The following is a 16,241-nucleotide window of genomic DNA, read 5'->3' on the forward strand; positions in this document are numbered from 1 at the left end:
AAATGCTTGGGGCCAGAAGTGTTTCACATTTTAGGTTGTCTTAGATTTTGGAGTCTTTGAATTATATATATGGGTTGAGCATCCCAAACCTGAAAATTCAAAATTCAAAATATTCCTATGAGCATTTCCTTTGAGTATCATGTTGGTGCTCAAAGTTGTGGATTTTTGGTTTTCAGATTTGGGATACTCAGCCTATACCTATGGCCCATTCCCAGCACACTGGTTAGGAAGCTTTGCTTAAAAGTATAAAGAACCGCCGGGCACGGTGGCTCACACCTGTAATCCCAGCACTTTGGGAGGCTGAGGCAGACGGATTACCTGAGGTCAGGAGTTCAAGACCAGCCTGACCAACATAGTGAAACCCAGGTCCGGAGTTCAAGAGCAGCCTGACCAACATGGTGAAACCCCATCTCTACTAAAAATACAAAATTAGCCAGGTGTGGTGGCATGCACCTGCAATCCCAGCCACATGGGAGGCTGAGGCAGGACAATTGCTTGAACGCAGGAGAGGGAGGTTACAGTGAGCCGAGGTGGCACCCCTGCACTCCAGCCTGGACAAAAAGAGTAAAACTCCATCTCAAAAGAAAAAGTATAAAGAATCTTTAAAACTTTAATAGTAACAATGACATATCTAAGTTCATTAATTCCTTCAGGTCAACTGTATATTGTATAATAGTTGAAACTGCTTTTGACTTAGTGGCATAAGGGCATAAAAGAGGAAACATTTATAGATTTGAGGAGTAGCATGTTCTTTTGTAATGTTATTCAATCACTGCCAAATTTATTTTTTAAAATTAAAGAACTCAGATATTTCGGATAGTGGTTTATTTTCTTCTATACAGATAATTTAAGTATTTTCTTCTTAAAGCTGCTAGTACGAGCTGGCTTCAAGAGCATGTTGCAGATCTTAGTCGAAGGTAAGATGTTACGGAGTTTCATGATATGCATAATTTAAAGGAATACACAAGAAATGCATCTATCGTGGGAACTTAAATTATTCATTGCTGAGGTTACTACATGAATCACACAGATCAGATTGTTATTCTCCTTTTACTTTTTAATTGACGATACAAAAGAGAACTTTATAAGTGAAAGGGCTTTGTTCACAAATCCTTTTTGCTTTCTTTAAGAAGTACACTATGTGGTACCAAAATACAAATTATCTTTACAAGGTTGTCACCAGTTTTATGTGAGTTCTGCTAATGGATACTCTTTCTGTTTGTTTTTTCTTAGCTTGTGTGGAATTATTCCAGGACTTAGCAGTATCTTCCTTCCCCGAATGAATCCATTTGTTTTGATTGATCTTGCTGGAGCATTTGCTCTTTGCATTACATATATGCTCATTGAAATTAAGTGAGTATTTTTATTGTTGTCAAGTATGTTTTGATTTCTGGGGCCTTAATTTTAAGAGCATCAGCAGGATGGATAGTGGTCAAGCTTCTAGCAGTTTTGCTTATGACCTGTGTAACTTAGATCACGTCTTTTGCTTAGGTGTCTTCATCTGAAAACTTAAGGGGCTTGGGTTCAATAAGTATTTCTTACCACAGTATATAAAGCAGACTGGAAAACAATTTAAATTGCCTACTGCTGACCTGATGAGTAAAACAGAAAAGAGAACAGTAAGAAAGAGATCTGAACCACAGCTGCTATTGCTGAGAGAGGGAGGAGAAGAGGACGTAGGTGTGAAACAATTTTTTAAAAATAAAGCCTTTTAGGAAATAGGCTTTACAGCTGCTTTAAGCTTAACATGTTATGGCATATGATTCTTTGGCTACCCACCTTTTAAATATTAGTCTTTACTAGAATTTGTCCTTCTTCTTCTTGCTGTTTTGTGTATTTTCCTTTAAAATCACATGCAAGTATTTGTTTTTGTTTGCTACTTCTGTGGGATTCCCAGATTTTTATTTCTAGCCCACATCTCTATTGAATTACAAAAGACGTGTCTTCCTGACTTCTGTATGTGTCTACTTTAACTGAACCTATTTTCCCTTAACTCCGAAACTGTTTTTTCTTGTATCTCCCATCTCAGTGAATGGGAGATACAAGAAAAATACTGTCATTTATGCCAATGCATTCTTATTTTAAATTGCATTAAAATATACATAACACAGAGTTGTTTTTTTCCTGAGATGGAGTTTCGCTCTTGGTGCCCAGGCTGGAGTGCATGATCTCGGCTCACTGCAACCTCCGCCTCCCGAGTTCAAGCAATTCTCCTGCCTCAGCCTCCCGAGTAGCCGGGATTACAGACGCCTGGCATCATACCTGGCTAATTTTGTATTTTTAATAGAAATGGGGTTTTGCCATGTTGGCCAGGCTAGTCTTGAACTCCTGACCTCAGGTGATCCACCTGCCATGGTGGCTCATGCCTATAATCCCAACATAGAGTTTTTTATTTACATTGAGTGTACAATTTAGTGATGTTACATGCAACCATTACCACCATCCATCTCCAGAACCTTTTTCCTCCTTCCTTCCTTAAACTCCATGCTCATTAAACAGCTTTCCTTTTCTTCTTCCTCACAGCCCCTGGAAACCACCATTCTACTTTCTGTCTTTAGGAATTTGACTTCTCTAAGTACTTCATAGAAATGAAATCATATAATATTTGTTCTTTTGTGTCTGCCTATTTCACTTAGCATAATGTCCTCAATGTTCATCTATGTTGTAACGTGTCAGAATTTCGTTCTTTTTTAACGCTGAGTCACATTCCAGTGCATAATGGGTAAACAACGCATTTTGTTTACCCATTTATCTATCAATGGATATTTGAATTGGTTCCACTTCTTTCACTATTGTGAATAATGCCACTGTGAACCCGAGTGTACAAATACCTGAGTCCTTCCTTTTAATTCTTGTGGGTATATACCCAGAAGTGAAATTACTGGGTCATATGATATGATAATTCTGTATTTATCTAATTTATTTAATTTTTTATTTTTGTGGGCACATAGTAGGTATATATATTTATGGGGTACATGAGTTATTTTGATACGGGCATACAGTGCATAATAATCACATCAGGATAAATGGGGTATCCATCACCTCAAGGATTTATTTTTTCTTTGTGTTATAATCTAATTATGCTCTTGTTTATTTTTAAATGTACAATAAATTATTGTTGACTGTAGTAACGCTGTTTTTTACTATCAAATAGTAGATTTTATTTATTCTAACTATATTTTTGTATCCGTTAACCATCCCCCCACATCCCCCTAATATTTTAGTTTTTTGAAGAACTCCAGTGCATCCTTAAATATCCACTTTTCCTCCCTCCTCCCCTCTCACCACTCCCCAAGCCATTTCTAATTCATCTCCAAGCCTTGTGTAATTGTTTATTAATATTTATTTATTTGGCTGGGTGCGATGGCTCACACCTGTAGTCCCAGCAGTTTGGGAAGCCGAGGCGGCCAGGTTACCTGAGGTCAGGAGTTCAAGACCAGCCTGGCCAACATGGCAAAACCCTGTCTCTGCTAAAAATGCAAAAATTAGCTGGGCATGGTGATGCACACCTGTAATCCCAACCACCTGGGAGGCTGAAGCAGGAGAATCGCTTGAACCCAGGAGGTGGAGGTTATATATATATATGAGACATATATATAAAATATATATCATGATATTATATATCATCATATATTATATCATGATATATTATGATATATAATATATATCATGATATAATTATGATATATACTATATTATATCATGATATATAATATATTATCAACATATATAATATATTAATATTATCACATATATAATATAATTATATTACACAGAGTCCTGTGTAATCAGGCTCCTACCAACCTTACTAACCATCTATGTATTCCTGACTATTTGTGGTTTTATTGCTGGGTGATGGTTTTCATGCCCCTGCACATGCTGCTTTCACTTGCTCATCTTTGAAGTCTCTGCCCAAATGTCACCTTCTCTTTTTATATTTGGCCTTTCTGGATTATCCCCACCCCAGTAGCCTTGTCACTCAATCTTTGGTGCAGCCATGGTACACTGTAGACATTTCTGCCTTAGTGCCCGAAGTGCTTCATTATGTTTTTCACATGTGTATCTCCTATTATTTCTAGGGCAAGGATTGTGTCTCATTCACATTTCTATTCCCAGCATGTGGGGAAAAGTAGAAAAGAGTGCACAATCAGCTTTTAATTATTGGCATTTTGGTCTGTATTGTTGGTAGAACTTCAGCCAGTTTGAATTGTTGATGTTGGCTACAGTGTTACCATAAAAAATTCCTGGAGAGTCTTACCTGGTGAAATTCCTGGGGAATTTGAACTTTTATTGGAAATAATTATTGCTCACTGGAAAATTGATATAATTACTTATATATTTCATTAGTCTTTCTGTATCAAAAATTACTAGTTGAGTGACACACGGCCAAGGCCGAGCGGCCGCCCTGCCCCTGCTTCCTTTCACGTTTTTTCTGCCTGTAGGTGGTTGTGGCCACTGTACCCGGAGGGAGGCAGCAGTGGCCAGTAATGCCTGGGAAACTCCTCTGGGGGTACATTATGGAACTGGAAGCACCCTTGGAGGAGTCCGAGAGCCAGAAGAAGGAGAGGCAAAAGGGCGTTATGGATATCACAGTTTCAGATAATGGATTATGGACCTGTACTTCCTTTATATGGTTGTTAGGAAGATTGAAACAAGATACGCTGAAAGCACATTACATAGTGCTGGAGTGACAGAAGGAAGTCAAGGCACCATTATGACTCAGATGAGAAATCAGGAACAAGAGAAAATGGTGTTACAGATTACCTGGATGCTCCCAAGATGAAAAAAACTAAAATGAAAGAGAAGCTAAATGGAGATACTGAAGGAGGATTTAATAGACTTTCAGATGAATTCTTTAAATCTCGTAAGTTAGTAAGAAAAGATCTACCGAATGGAGATATTGATGAATGTGAAAAAAAAAGCAAGTATCATCCTTAGATAGTTCTACTCATAAATCAAGTGATAATAAACTAGAGGAGACCTTAACACGTGAGCAGAAAGAAGGAGCCTCTCCAATTTTCCTATTTCTGAAGAGAATGTAAAACTTCTGAAAGGTCAAAGTTCTGAATAGGAAACATCTCTCTTTCCTATTCTAGTTAAGACTTTTGGTCCTGTATATGAAGGAAAAGATTTAATAGCTCAAGCACGGACGGGAACAGGAAAGAAAGACATTCTCTTTTGCCATCCCTTTGATTGAAAGACTCCAGAGAAATCAAGAAACAGTTTTTTGTTTGTTTGTTTGTTTTTTGAGATGGAGTCTTGCTCTGTCGCCCAGGCTGGAGTGCAGTGGCGTGATCTGGGCTCACTGCAAGCTCCACCTTCTGGGTTCACACCATTCTCCTGCCTCAGCCTCCCGAGTAGCTGGGATGACAGGTGCCTGCCACTGCGTCCGACTAATTTTTTTTTTGTATTTTTAGTAGAGACGGGGTTCCACCATGTTAGCCAGAATGGTCTCGATCTCCTGACCTCGTGATCCGCCCATCTTGGCTTCCCAAAGTGCTGGGATTACAAGCGTGAGCCACTGCGCCCAGCTCCGATTGGATCTTTCTAAACTGTGCCACGTTGTGCTTGATAAGTGGATCAAATGTTAGATTTAGGTTTTGCTGAACAAGTTGAAGATATTATTCATGAATCCTACAAAACTGATTCTGAAGACAATCCTCAGACTTTACTTTTTTCTGCAGCTTGCCGACAGTGAGTATACAAAGTTGCAAAAAAATGCATGAAATCCAGATACGAACAGGTTGACCTTGTTAGAAAAATGACTCAAAAGGCTGCAGCTACTGTGGAACATTTGGCCATCCAGTGTCATTGCTCTCAGAGGCCAGCAGTTATTGGAGATGTCCTTCAAGTCTGCAGTGGGTCTGAAGGGAGGGCTATTATTTTCTGTGAGACCAAAAGGAATGTAACTGAAATGGCCATGAATCCACACATAAAACAGAATGCCCAGTGTTTACATGGGGACATTGCACAGTCACAAAGAGAAATTATACTAAAAGGCTTCGGAGAAGGTAGTTTTAAAGTTTTGGTGGCAACCAATGTGGCTGCCCGTGGTTTGGACATTCCTGAAGTTGACCTGGTGATTCAAAGTTCTTCTCAGAATATTGAGTCCTATATCCATCATTCTGGACGCACAGGTAGAGCTGGACGGACAGGGATTTGTATATGTTTTTATCCACCAAGAGAAAGAGGTCAACTAAGATATGTGGAACAAAAAGCAGGAATTACTTTTAAATGTGTAGCTGTTCCTTCTACAATTTATTTAGTTAAGTCTAAAAGCATGGATGCCATAAGCTCTCTGGCTTCCTTTTTTTATGCTGCTGTTGATTTTTTCCAACCATCAGCTCAGATACTGATAGAAGAGAAAGGGGCAGTGGATGCCTTGGCTGCAGCTTTGGCCCACATTTCTGGTGCATCAAGCTTTGAACCACGATCTTTGATCACCTCTGATAAGGGATTTGTGACCATGAATCTGGAAAGCCTAGAGGAAATACAAGATGTCAGCTGTGCTTGAAAAGAACTTAACAGAAAGCTGAGTAGTAATGCAGTGTCTCAGATTACCAGAATGTGCCTCCTGAAAGGAAATGTGGGTGTTTGCTTTGGTGTTCCTACAACTAAGTCAGAAAGGTTACAGGCAGAGTGGCATGATTCCGACTGGATACTCTCAGTGCCAGCCAAATTACCTGAAATTGAAGATTATTATGATGGAAACACATCCTCTAATTCCAGACAGAGGAGTTGCTGGTCAAATGGCCAGTTGGGCTGGTCAAGTGGTTGATCTGGCAGCCGGTCAGGTAGACAGAGTGGACAAAGGAGTCGCTCAGGAAGTCGACAAGGTGGTAAAAGATGAAGTGGGAATAGAAATCGATCAAGAAGTGGGAGCTACAAACAGAGTTTTCACTATTTGATGGTTAATCTACCAGTATGAGCTTGCCTATTTCTGCCTAATCATGTACATTATCCACCAAAAATTAGGTCATCATAGTTGAGGTATGTGTCTACTATTTGCAAAGAAATTGGTCATATTTTTTTAAAAAGTATTTCACAAGAATGATTGTAAACAAATCTACTTATCCAGTTATACCTTTGAATTTAAAAACCTCCTTTTATTGTCTCTTTAAAAAAAAAAATTACCAGTTGAAGTTTTTTGTCTGTCTCAAGCAAAAAAATATATTTCAGCTCTTTCTAGTTGACAGGTAGTTTGACAAAAAAATGCATAACGGAGAAATGTCCACATTTTTTTCATCATACCTCTTCCTACTAATTAACATAATTATTAGTTATTTTTCCACTAAACTTTGACAGGAAAGAATTCTAAAAACTGGAGTTTTTTTCTTTGAAATGTTTCTTTGCGAGTAGTAGCCAATTGTGGTAAAATTGTGTCCTGTTGCTCAGTCCTGTTGGTTTAGATAATTAATGTTCAGGAGATTTAGTTGTAATATGCTCAGTGAGATATAAATTTAAAATATAAAATTGTTTTTTCCTTTTAGTAATTATTTTGCCGTAGACACTGCCTCTGCTATAGCCATTGCCTTGATGACATTTGGCACTATGTATCCCATGAGTGTGTACAGTGGGAAAGTCTTACTCCAGGTAAGGTTCTTCTTCCAATGTACATGCTTAATGTTAGCCATGTTCTTCTACCAGATTAAAAAGTTGCATGTGTTCTTCTACCAGATTGAAATTTTTATTTTTTAATTTAATTTAATTTATTATTATTATTTTTTTTTAAGAGACAGGGCCTCGCTCTGTCATCTAGACTGGAGTACAGTGGTGGGATCTCGGCTCACTGCTGCCTTGACCTCCCAGGCTCAGAGGACCGTCCCACCTCAGTCTCCTGAGTAGCTAGGACTGCAGGTACACACCACCACACCCAGCTAATTTTTAAAAATTTTTGTAGGGATGAGCTCTCACTATGTTGCCCAGGCTAATCTCAAACTCCTGGGCTCAAATGATCCTCTTGCCATGGCCTCCCAAAGTGTTGGGACTATAGGCGAGAGCCATTGTGCCCAGCCATACTTTTTAATTACAAAAAGTTTTTTGGCCGGGCGAGGTGGCTCACGCCTATAATCCCAGCACTTTGGGAGGCCAAGGTGCGTGGATCACAAGGTCAGGAGTTCAAGACCAGCCTGGCCAACATGGTGAAACCCTGTCTCTACTAAAAAAATACAAAAATTAGCCAGGCATGATGGTATGCACCTGTAATCCCAGCTACTCAGGAGGCTGAGGCAGGAGAATTGCTTGAACCCAGGAGGCGGAGGTTGCAGTGAGCTGACGTTATACCACTGCACTCCAGCCTGGGTGACACAGCAAGACTCCATCTCAGAAAAACAAAACAAAATGTTTTGTTAATGCCCTCCCTTTAACAGTACAGATTGTGAAATTTTTAGTTACTGGAAGCTCCTGCTAGAAATGAAGTCAAACAATAATCTCTGAAATTCATATAGTAAGAACTTGATGAAAGTCCATTAGCCCGTAAAATAGGCACAAATCCTCCTGTATTTATAATGTGACAAAATCATAAATTTAAAATTATTATTATGTTTCAAGTGAAAACAATGTTACTTAAAATTTTTTTTTTTTGAGACGGAGTCTCTGTTGCACAGGCTGGAGTGCAGTGGCGCTAAACTCAGGTCACGGCAACCTCCACCTCCTGGGTTCAAGCGATTCTCCTCCCTCAGCGTGCCAAGTAGCTGGGACTACAGCCACGTGCCACCACGCATGGCTAGAATTTTTGTATTTTTAGTAGAGTTGGGGTTTCACTACATTGGCCAGGATGGTCTCAAATTCCTGACCTCAGGTGAGCCACCCACCTTGAACCTCCCAAAGTGCTGAGATTACAGGCATGAGCCACTGCACCCAGCCTGAAATTTTTTTTAGATATTTATTTTCCCTCAGTAATGCGCTCTGGTTTTTGTGTAATCTGGTTATGACTATTTTATTATTTCCTGCCACTGAGTTAGTGAGACTTTAAAATTTCAAACTTAAAATTTTAAATGACACATTGCTACTTACTGAAACAATAGGAACACCCTGAATAGAAAGGCAGTTTCCCAGGGCTAGATGTGCATGTAAGCACTGTGGTTACTTCTGTCTTACCCTTATGCCTTTTCCAAAACTTAAGGCAGTAGCTCCATCTCCGGAAACAATAAAAACAATAAGATAATAGTTGCATAGTGCTATGCCCTATACAAAATATTACCTTTCTAACCATTTCCCAAAGATTTTTTGTTGGTTGGTTGGTTAAGTGTTATTTATCTTTTTATCTTGTCTTCAAGATAGAAAAACAGGTATGGGCCAGTGGATGACATTGCTCCACTAGTGGGGCCAGTTGAAACCTCTCTTCTCTAATGATAGGACACCTGTCAAAGCAAAGGCTAGCTTAAAATCCTTTTGGGGAGCGGGTTCAGGACCATTGTTGGCAAACTTTTTTCCTCCCGCCGTTATTCATATTTTATTGTATTTTTCCCCAGACAACACCACCGCATGTTATTGGTCAGTTGGACAAACTCATCAGAGAGGTAAGATGGAATAGTAAATAAAATCATTTTATTTTATATTGGAAATTGAAAAGGTGGATACTTTTAATACTTTATTCACCTCTGCCTAGAATTTTATTTTAGGGAAGTTCGTGTTCTTCACAGTAACATACTAGGAGCCATAATATAGTGGCAAACAGAAAAATATGAAGAATTAAAAATTGTTCAATTTGGAAATTAAATTCACTTGAAGTAAATGTGGAAGGTAATGGCCTAACGACCAACCTATTATAAATGCTGTGATTTTTATTTATTTTATTTAGTTATTTAGTTATTTTTTTTGAGACGAAGTCTTGCTCTGTCACCAGGCTGGAGTGCAGTGGCACGATCTCAGCTCACTGCAACCTTCGCCTGCCGGGCTCAAGCGATTCTCCTTCCTCAACCTCCAGAGTAGCTGAGACTACCGGCATGTGCCACCATGCCCAGCTAACTTTTTTTTTTTTTTGAAACAGAATCTCGCTCTGTCGCCCAGGCTGGAGTGCAGTGGTGCTGTCTTGGCTCACTGCAACCTCCATCTCCCAGGTTCAAGTGATTCTCCTGCCTCAGCCTCGTGAGTTGCTGGGACTAGAAGTGCATGCCACCACACCCAGCTAATTTTCGTATTTTTAATAGAGACAGGGTTTCACTGTGTTCAGGCTGGTCTTGAACTCCTTACCTCGTGATCTGCCCGCCTCGGCCTCCCAAAGTGCTGGGATTACAGGCGTGAGCCACTGCGCCTGGCCCGCCCAGGTAACTTTTGTATTTTTTTTTTGAGATGGAGTCTCGCTCTGTCGCCCAGGCTGGAGTGCAGTGGCACAATCTCGGCTCACTGCAACCTCCGCCTCCCAGGTTCAAGTGATTCTCCTGTCTCAGCCTCCTGAGCAGCTGAGATTACAGGTGCCCACCACCATGCCTGGCTAATTTTTGTATTTTTAGTAGAGACAGGGTTTCACCATCTTGGCGAGGCTGGTCTTGAACCCCCGACCTTGTGATCCACCCACCTCAACCTCCCAAAGTTCTGGGGTCACAGGCATGAGCCACAGCGCCTGGCCTAATTTTGTATTTTTAGTAGAGACAGGGTTTCACCATGTTAGACAGGATGGTCTTGATTTCTTGACCTCATGATCCACCCGCCTCAGCCTCCCAAAGTGCTGGGAATACAGGCGTGAGCCACTGTGCCCAGCCTGTTTTTTTTTTTTTTTTTTTTGAGACTGAGTCTTGCTCTATCACCCAGGGTGGAATGCAGTGGCATGATCTCAGTTCACTGCAACCTCCTGGGTTCAAGCAATTCTCCTCCTGGGTTCAAGCGATTCTCCTACTTCAACCTACTGAGTAGCTGGGATTACAGGCTCTCACCACCACGCCTGGCTAATTTCTGTATTTTTAGTAGAGATGAGGTTTCACCATGTTGGCCAGGCTGATCTCGAACTCCTGACCTCAAGTGATCCACCCCTCTTGACCTCCCAAAATGCTGGGATTACAGGCGTGAGCCACCGTGCCCAGCCTTTAGTTATTTTTTAAAATATATATATAAAAAGAGATGGGTCTCACTATATTGCCGAGGCTGGTCTTGAACTCCTGCCCTGAAGCCGTCCTCCCATCTTGGCCTTCCAAAGTGCTGGGATTACAGGCATGAGCCACTGTGCCCAGTCAAATGCTGTGATTTTTTTTTTTTTTTTTTTAGGGGGTACAGAGTCTTGCTCTGTCGCCCAGTCTGGAGTGTAGTGCCATGTTCTCTGCTCCCCACCAGCTAATTGTTGTACTTTTTTAGTAGAGACAGGGTTTCACCATGTTGGCCTGGCTGGTCTGGAACTCCTGGCCTCAAGTGATCTGCCCACCTCAACCTCCCAAAGTACTGGAATTACAGACATGAGCCACCGTGCCCAGCCTAGACTTTCTTTTAAGTTGTTATAAATTTCCACCTACTTACTAATGAAGAAATAAAATAATGAACTATTTTGATGTTGAAACTATTTTAAACCTTTGATTGTCAGTGTCACAGAGGCCACTTTTACCAGTATAACTGGGTACTACTCTCAACTAGTGAAGCCTGGCCTTGGGTATGTGTCCTGTGCCACTGTACCAGTGGGCTACACGCAATATATCTGGCCTTGGAATTTCTTCTAGACTCACATCCAAACAACATCCTGTGTTGTGCAGAGCTTTGTTATAAGGGAATTCAGAGAAAGAAGTGATTGAGAAAACAAAAAAATTAAGTAAAAAATCTGATACCACAAAGTGCTAGATATAAATATATTCCATATTGATAAAATGAAAAGAACCATACACTGTTGCATAAATTGGTGGGGGTAGGGATTTAAAACTGAGCAGTGGAGACCTGATTCTAAAAGAATTGGGGCAAACAAGAAACTAGGAAAGCAAGGTCTTGGGTCAGTATGGAACAAACAGGAATGGTATCTTGAGTGGTCTGAAACTTCTCTTAGCTAATGAGTGTCCTCGTGCAGGATTTGGCTATGCCTAAGTCCATAATGTGACTAAACTGCGTTGGATATGTTAAGTACAGACAACTCTGATCACCTCTTTCTGTTTTTGGTTAGGTATCTACCTTGGATGGAGTTTTAGAAGTCCGAAATGAACATTTTTGGACCCTAGGTTTTGGCTCATTGGTATGTTCGTTTACATATGACTTTAGTTATAATTTAAAATAGTCTTCCAGTTTTAAAACTGAAAAAAAGTATTTCTTTAAAATTTTCTGGAGCCTTTGGATTCCTAGTTATGTTAAGCAAAGTCTAAAATGTACATGAATTCAATTACCTAATTGAGGGATTTTTTGTTGTTTAGAGACAGGGTCTCACTCTGTTGCCCAGGCTGGTCTCGAACTCCTTGCCTCAAGCAGTCCTCCCGCCTTAACCTCCCAAAGTGTTGGGATTACAGACGTGTAATCCCAACAATAGAAGAATGTTTTTATTTTTTTCCTTCAAACATGTTAATGGTAATAATACAAGAGTGTCCAGATAAGATAAATTTGTAGTCAGTGTAATTCCCAAATAAAATGTTTTTAAAAATTAGAAGTGCAAATTGCTTTCTTTTTTAACTGCAGTTCTCATTTTGGAGAGTTTGCTGAATATTTTGAAGAACTGCAATAACACAACTTGCTTCAGCATAAAATTTCGTATTTTCTAGTTCAGTTTGAACCTCAATACCAGAGAGATGTTTTTATGACACGGTTAGGAATGATGAGGAAAATACAGAAAACGTAAAGCACTGTAATCTTATCTAAAGAAAACTGCTGTTGATATTTTGGTGTTTATACATTTATTTTCCTTAGAAAATGAGATCATGGAGTGGGCGCGGCTCATGCCTATAATACCAGCACTTTGGGAGGCCAAGGTGGGCAGATCACCTGAGATCGGGAGTTCGAGACCAGCTTGGCCAACATGGTGAAACCCCGTCTCTACTAAAAATACAAAATTAGCTGGGCATGGTGGTGTGGCACGCGCCTGTAATTCCAGCTACTCAGGAGGCTGAGGCAGGAGAGGCGGAGGTTGCAGTGAGCCAAGATCACGCCATTGCACTCCAGCCTGGGTGACAGAGTGAGACTCTGTCTCTAAAAAAAACAGGAAATGAGATCATGCTGTTTTATAATTAGCTCTTTTCATTTAATTAATTTATCATGAACCGTTTTCTATGTCATTAAATACTCTTCTACAGTATCATTTAAAAAAAATAGGATTTGATTTTTCTAATATAGCACAAATTTATAGATAAGCAGATCAAAGCTGGTCCAGCAGGTCAGTGATGTTACCCACTTTGCAGTGTTTAGTTTCAGGCTATGCTTTTGTAGTGGGAAAATGGTTTCTTCACCTTCACTTTCCCCAGCTCTTTCCCTCTCTCATTATTTTGGATGTCTAAAATTTATTAGAAGAAAAACTTGAGACTGTAACATCCCCTCCCTCCTTACTGGGAAGGTGCCAAGTGACCAAAGTGTCAAGAGACCAAAGAATGACTTGGACAGGTTCAGCATGGCGAGTAGGTGAGTTTATTAGGACTTACCTACGGGGCACTCCTGGGAAGTAGCAGGACAGCTTTAGAAATCTACCCACCTCCCATTTCTAAGCTGCTTTTAAGCTAATTTGCTCGCTCGTTGCCTACTGTATGTATGTAATGAGACTGTTTTCCTCGGTAGGGTCTCAGATGCTGTCTAAAAGCTTTGGTTCTCAGGGTCGCTTGCTCCTCGACTGGGCACCATGGCTTTGGCTCACTGCCTGGCCTTCAGAGTTCAGGCATCGGACATACACCCTCCAATTACCTGGTGGGGGACCCATCACACTATACTTCTCTAGTAAATTCTTTAGAAGGGGCCATTGGGAACAATATTCTCTAAATTCTTGAATGTTGAAAGCAGCTTGTGGACATTATAATTAAAAATTAGTTTGACTGGATATAAACTCTTCAGTACACATTTGCTTCAAGTTTCTTAAAAATACATTATCCCTTTTACTTCTGGCATGAAGCATTTCTGAGACAATGCCTAATAATAGTCTAATTTTTTTCCTTTTATATGTGACTTGATCTTTTTGCCTGGATGCCCAAAAGTTTTTTTTTTAAGTTCAGTACCTTTACCAGACTACGTCTTGGCATTGGTCATTCCGCATCAGTTATTTCAGGTATGCAGTGCACCCTTTCTTCTTTTTTTTTTTTTGAGATGGAGTCTCGCTCTGTCGCCCAGGTGGGAGTGCCGTGGTGCAATCTCAGCTCACTGCAGCCTCTGCCTCCTGAGTTCAAGTGATTCTCCTGCCTCAGCCTCCCGAGTAGCTGGGATTACAGGTGCACACCACCACACCCAGCTAATTTTTGTTTTTTTTAGTAGAGATGGGGTTTTACCATGTTGGCCAAGCTGGTCTCGGACTCCTGACGTCAAGTGATCTGCCTGCCTTGGCCTCCCAAAGTGTTGGGATTACAGGCGTGAGCCACTGCGCTCAGCCCACAGTACACCCTTTCAATAATGCTGTTTCAAAAATAATTTTTTAAAACATCTAATTATAGTTCATAATTTTTGCTCTATTCTCTTTCTTTGGTTTTCTTTTGTGGAAACTTCTGTTATGTACATGTTGAACATGTTGGATCTTTGCCTTTCTTATTGTTATTTTCTCTCAAATTCTTATATTCTCTTAATTTACTTTTGATTTTTTTTTTTAACCTTTTATATCTCTTAAAGTATACCTGTATGTTTCCTTGTTTGTATTTTTTCTGGGTAAGTCTTCATTTCTAAAGTGATCTTTTTTCTTGTATTATAATTGTCATCTCATTTCTAAGGTTTTCTAATTCTGATTTATGTTCTTGTTTTATATCTTTTGGCTGGTTTTTAAAAAGTAGGTTATAGTTTTTATCTGACGTAGTTTTATCTGTCTGGTGATCTTTTATAATCTGTTTTACAGTCTCTTTTTCTCTTGTATAACTTTTTGTGGGATTTGATCCTCTCTCCTTTTCTGTTGCTCATTTTTATGTGAAGTTAGTTTTCCTGAACTTTAAAATTAGGAATGGTTTAGGGTAGTGTATACAGATTCATGGGTCTAGAGCTCCATCTTCTGATGATTTTGTAAAAGAAGAAAGTTTTTTATTCTGGCCCTGTTCCTCTCTGCCATTTTTACCTTTTTTTCTTTTTTTTTTTTGAGACAGGGTCTCACTCTGTTGCCAGGCTGGAATGAGTGCAATGGCATGATCTTGGCTCACTGCAACCTCCGCCTCCCCAGTAGCTGGGACTACAGATGCATGCCACCATGCCCAGTTAATTTTTGAATTTTTTGGTAGAAACAGGATTTCACTATGTTGGCCAGGCTGGTCTCAAACTTCTGACCTCAGGTGATCCACTTGTCTTGTGAGCCACTCTGCCCAGCATTTTTTTTTTTTTTTTTTAAGAGACAGAGTCCTGCCCTGTTACCCAGGCTGGAGTGAGTAGTACAGATATAGCTCACTGCAGTCTCAAATGTCTGGGCTCAAGTGATCCTCCTAACTCAACCTTCCCAGTAGCTGGGATTACAGGTACACGCCACCATGCCCAGATGATCTTTTAAAATTTTTTTGTAGAAACTGAGTCTTGGTGTGTTGCCTACTGGTCTTGAACTCTTGGCCTTAAGCACTCCTACTGCCTTGGCCTCCCAAAGTGTTGGGATTACAGGCACGAGCCGCTATGCCCGGCCCTGCCTTCCGTTTTTATCTGAACCTCTTCTATCCTTTGTCTGAACTGTACTACTCAGTTTGGATTTTCTTGCCATTGTTTCTTTTTTATATGGGGCTTTTTTCTAGAGGGCAGCTTTGCCTGGTTACTTTTGAGAACTCATAGGACTCAGACTATTCCAGCCCTTAATGCAGACCCAGTGTATTTCCCCACTGTTGAAATGTGCAAAACTCCTCCCAGTTTCAGCTGCTTTTCTCATATTGGCTGTCCTAGATTTCCATTAAGTCTTCTTAGCCGCTTTGGGGTTTTTAGGTCAGTCAGATGTGCTGTTGCTTCCTGCTGCACAGATTGTGTTACCTTGAAGGTCTCATAGCTTGTATTTGGGTTTTCATAGGAGTACTGGGTTACCTAGTTTTTTGTGGATATTGTCCATAGATTTTCAGTTTTGCTGTTTTACCTTCTTTGTTTTAATGGAAATATTTGAGGCAGTTCAAAAACTGCCACCACTGCTGCCACCTTGCAAGAGTCCAACGTAATTTTTAGTTTTCTTAGTTTTACATTATCTAAATATGCCATAATTTATT

General features: G+C 40.2%; 1 protein-coding gene and 1 pseudogene across 8 annotated transcripts in view; both read left to right on the forward strand.

Moving 5' to 3' along the window:
- SLC30A6 (solute carrier family 30 member 6) overlaps nt 1-16,241 on the forward strand; it is a 60,426-nt gene that overhangs the window by 32,654 nt on the left and 11,531 nt on the right. For 6 of the 8 annotated variants that reach the window (XM_003908486.5, XM_009183961.4, XM_031655057.1 and 3 more), the window contains 5 exons: nt 869-917; nt 1,234-1,353; nt 7,491-7,593; nt 9,474-9,521; nt 12,077-12,145. In XM_003908486.5, the coding sequence (XP_003908535.1) occupies nt 869-917; nt 1,234-1,353; nt 7,491-7,593; nt 9,474-9,521; nt 12,077-12,145 (389 nt within the window). The remainder of the gene's footprint in view (nt 1-868; nt 918-1,233; nt 1,354-7,490; nt 7,594-9,473; nt 9,522-12,076; nt 12,146-16,241) is intronic. The other 2 variants (XM_021924723.2, XM_021924724.2) reach the window with 1 other exon arrangement.
- LOC103876839 lies at nt 5,434-7,478 on the forward strand (annotated as a pseudogene).

Source organism: Papio anubis, chromosome 14, assembly GCF_008728515.1.
Source record: "Papio anubis isolate 15944 chromosome 14, Panubis1.0, whole genome shotgun sequence".
Classification (NCBI taxonomy): domain Eukaryota; kingdom Metazoa; phylum Chordata; class Mammalia; order Primates; family Cercopithecidae; genus Papio; species Papio anubis.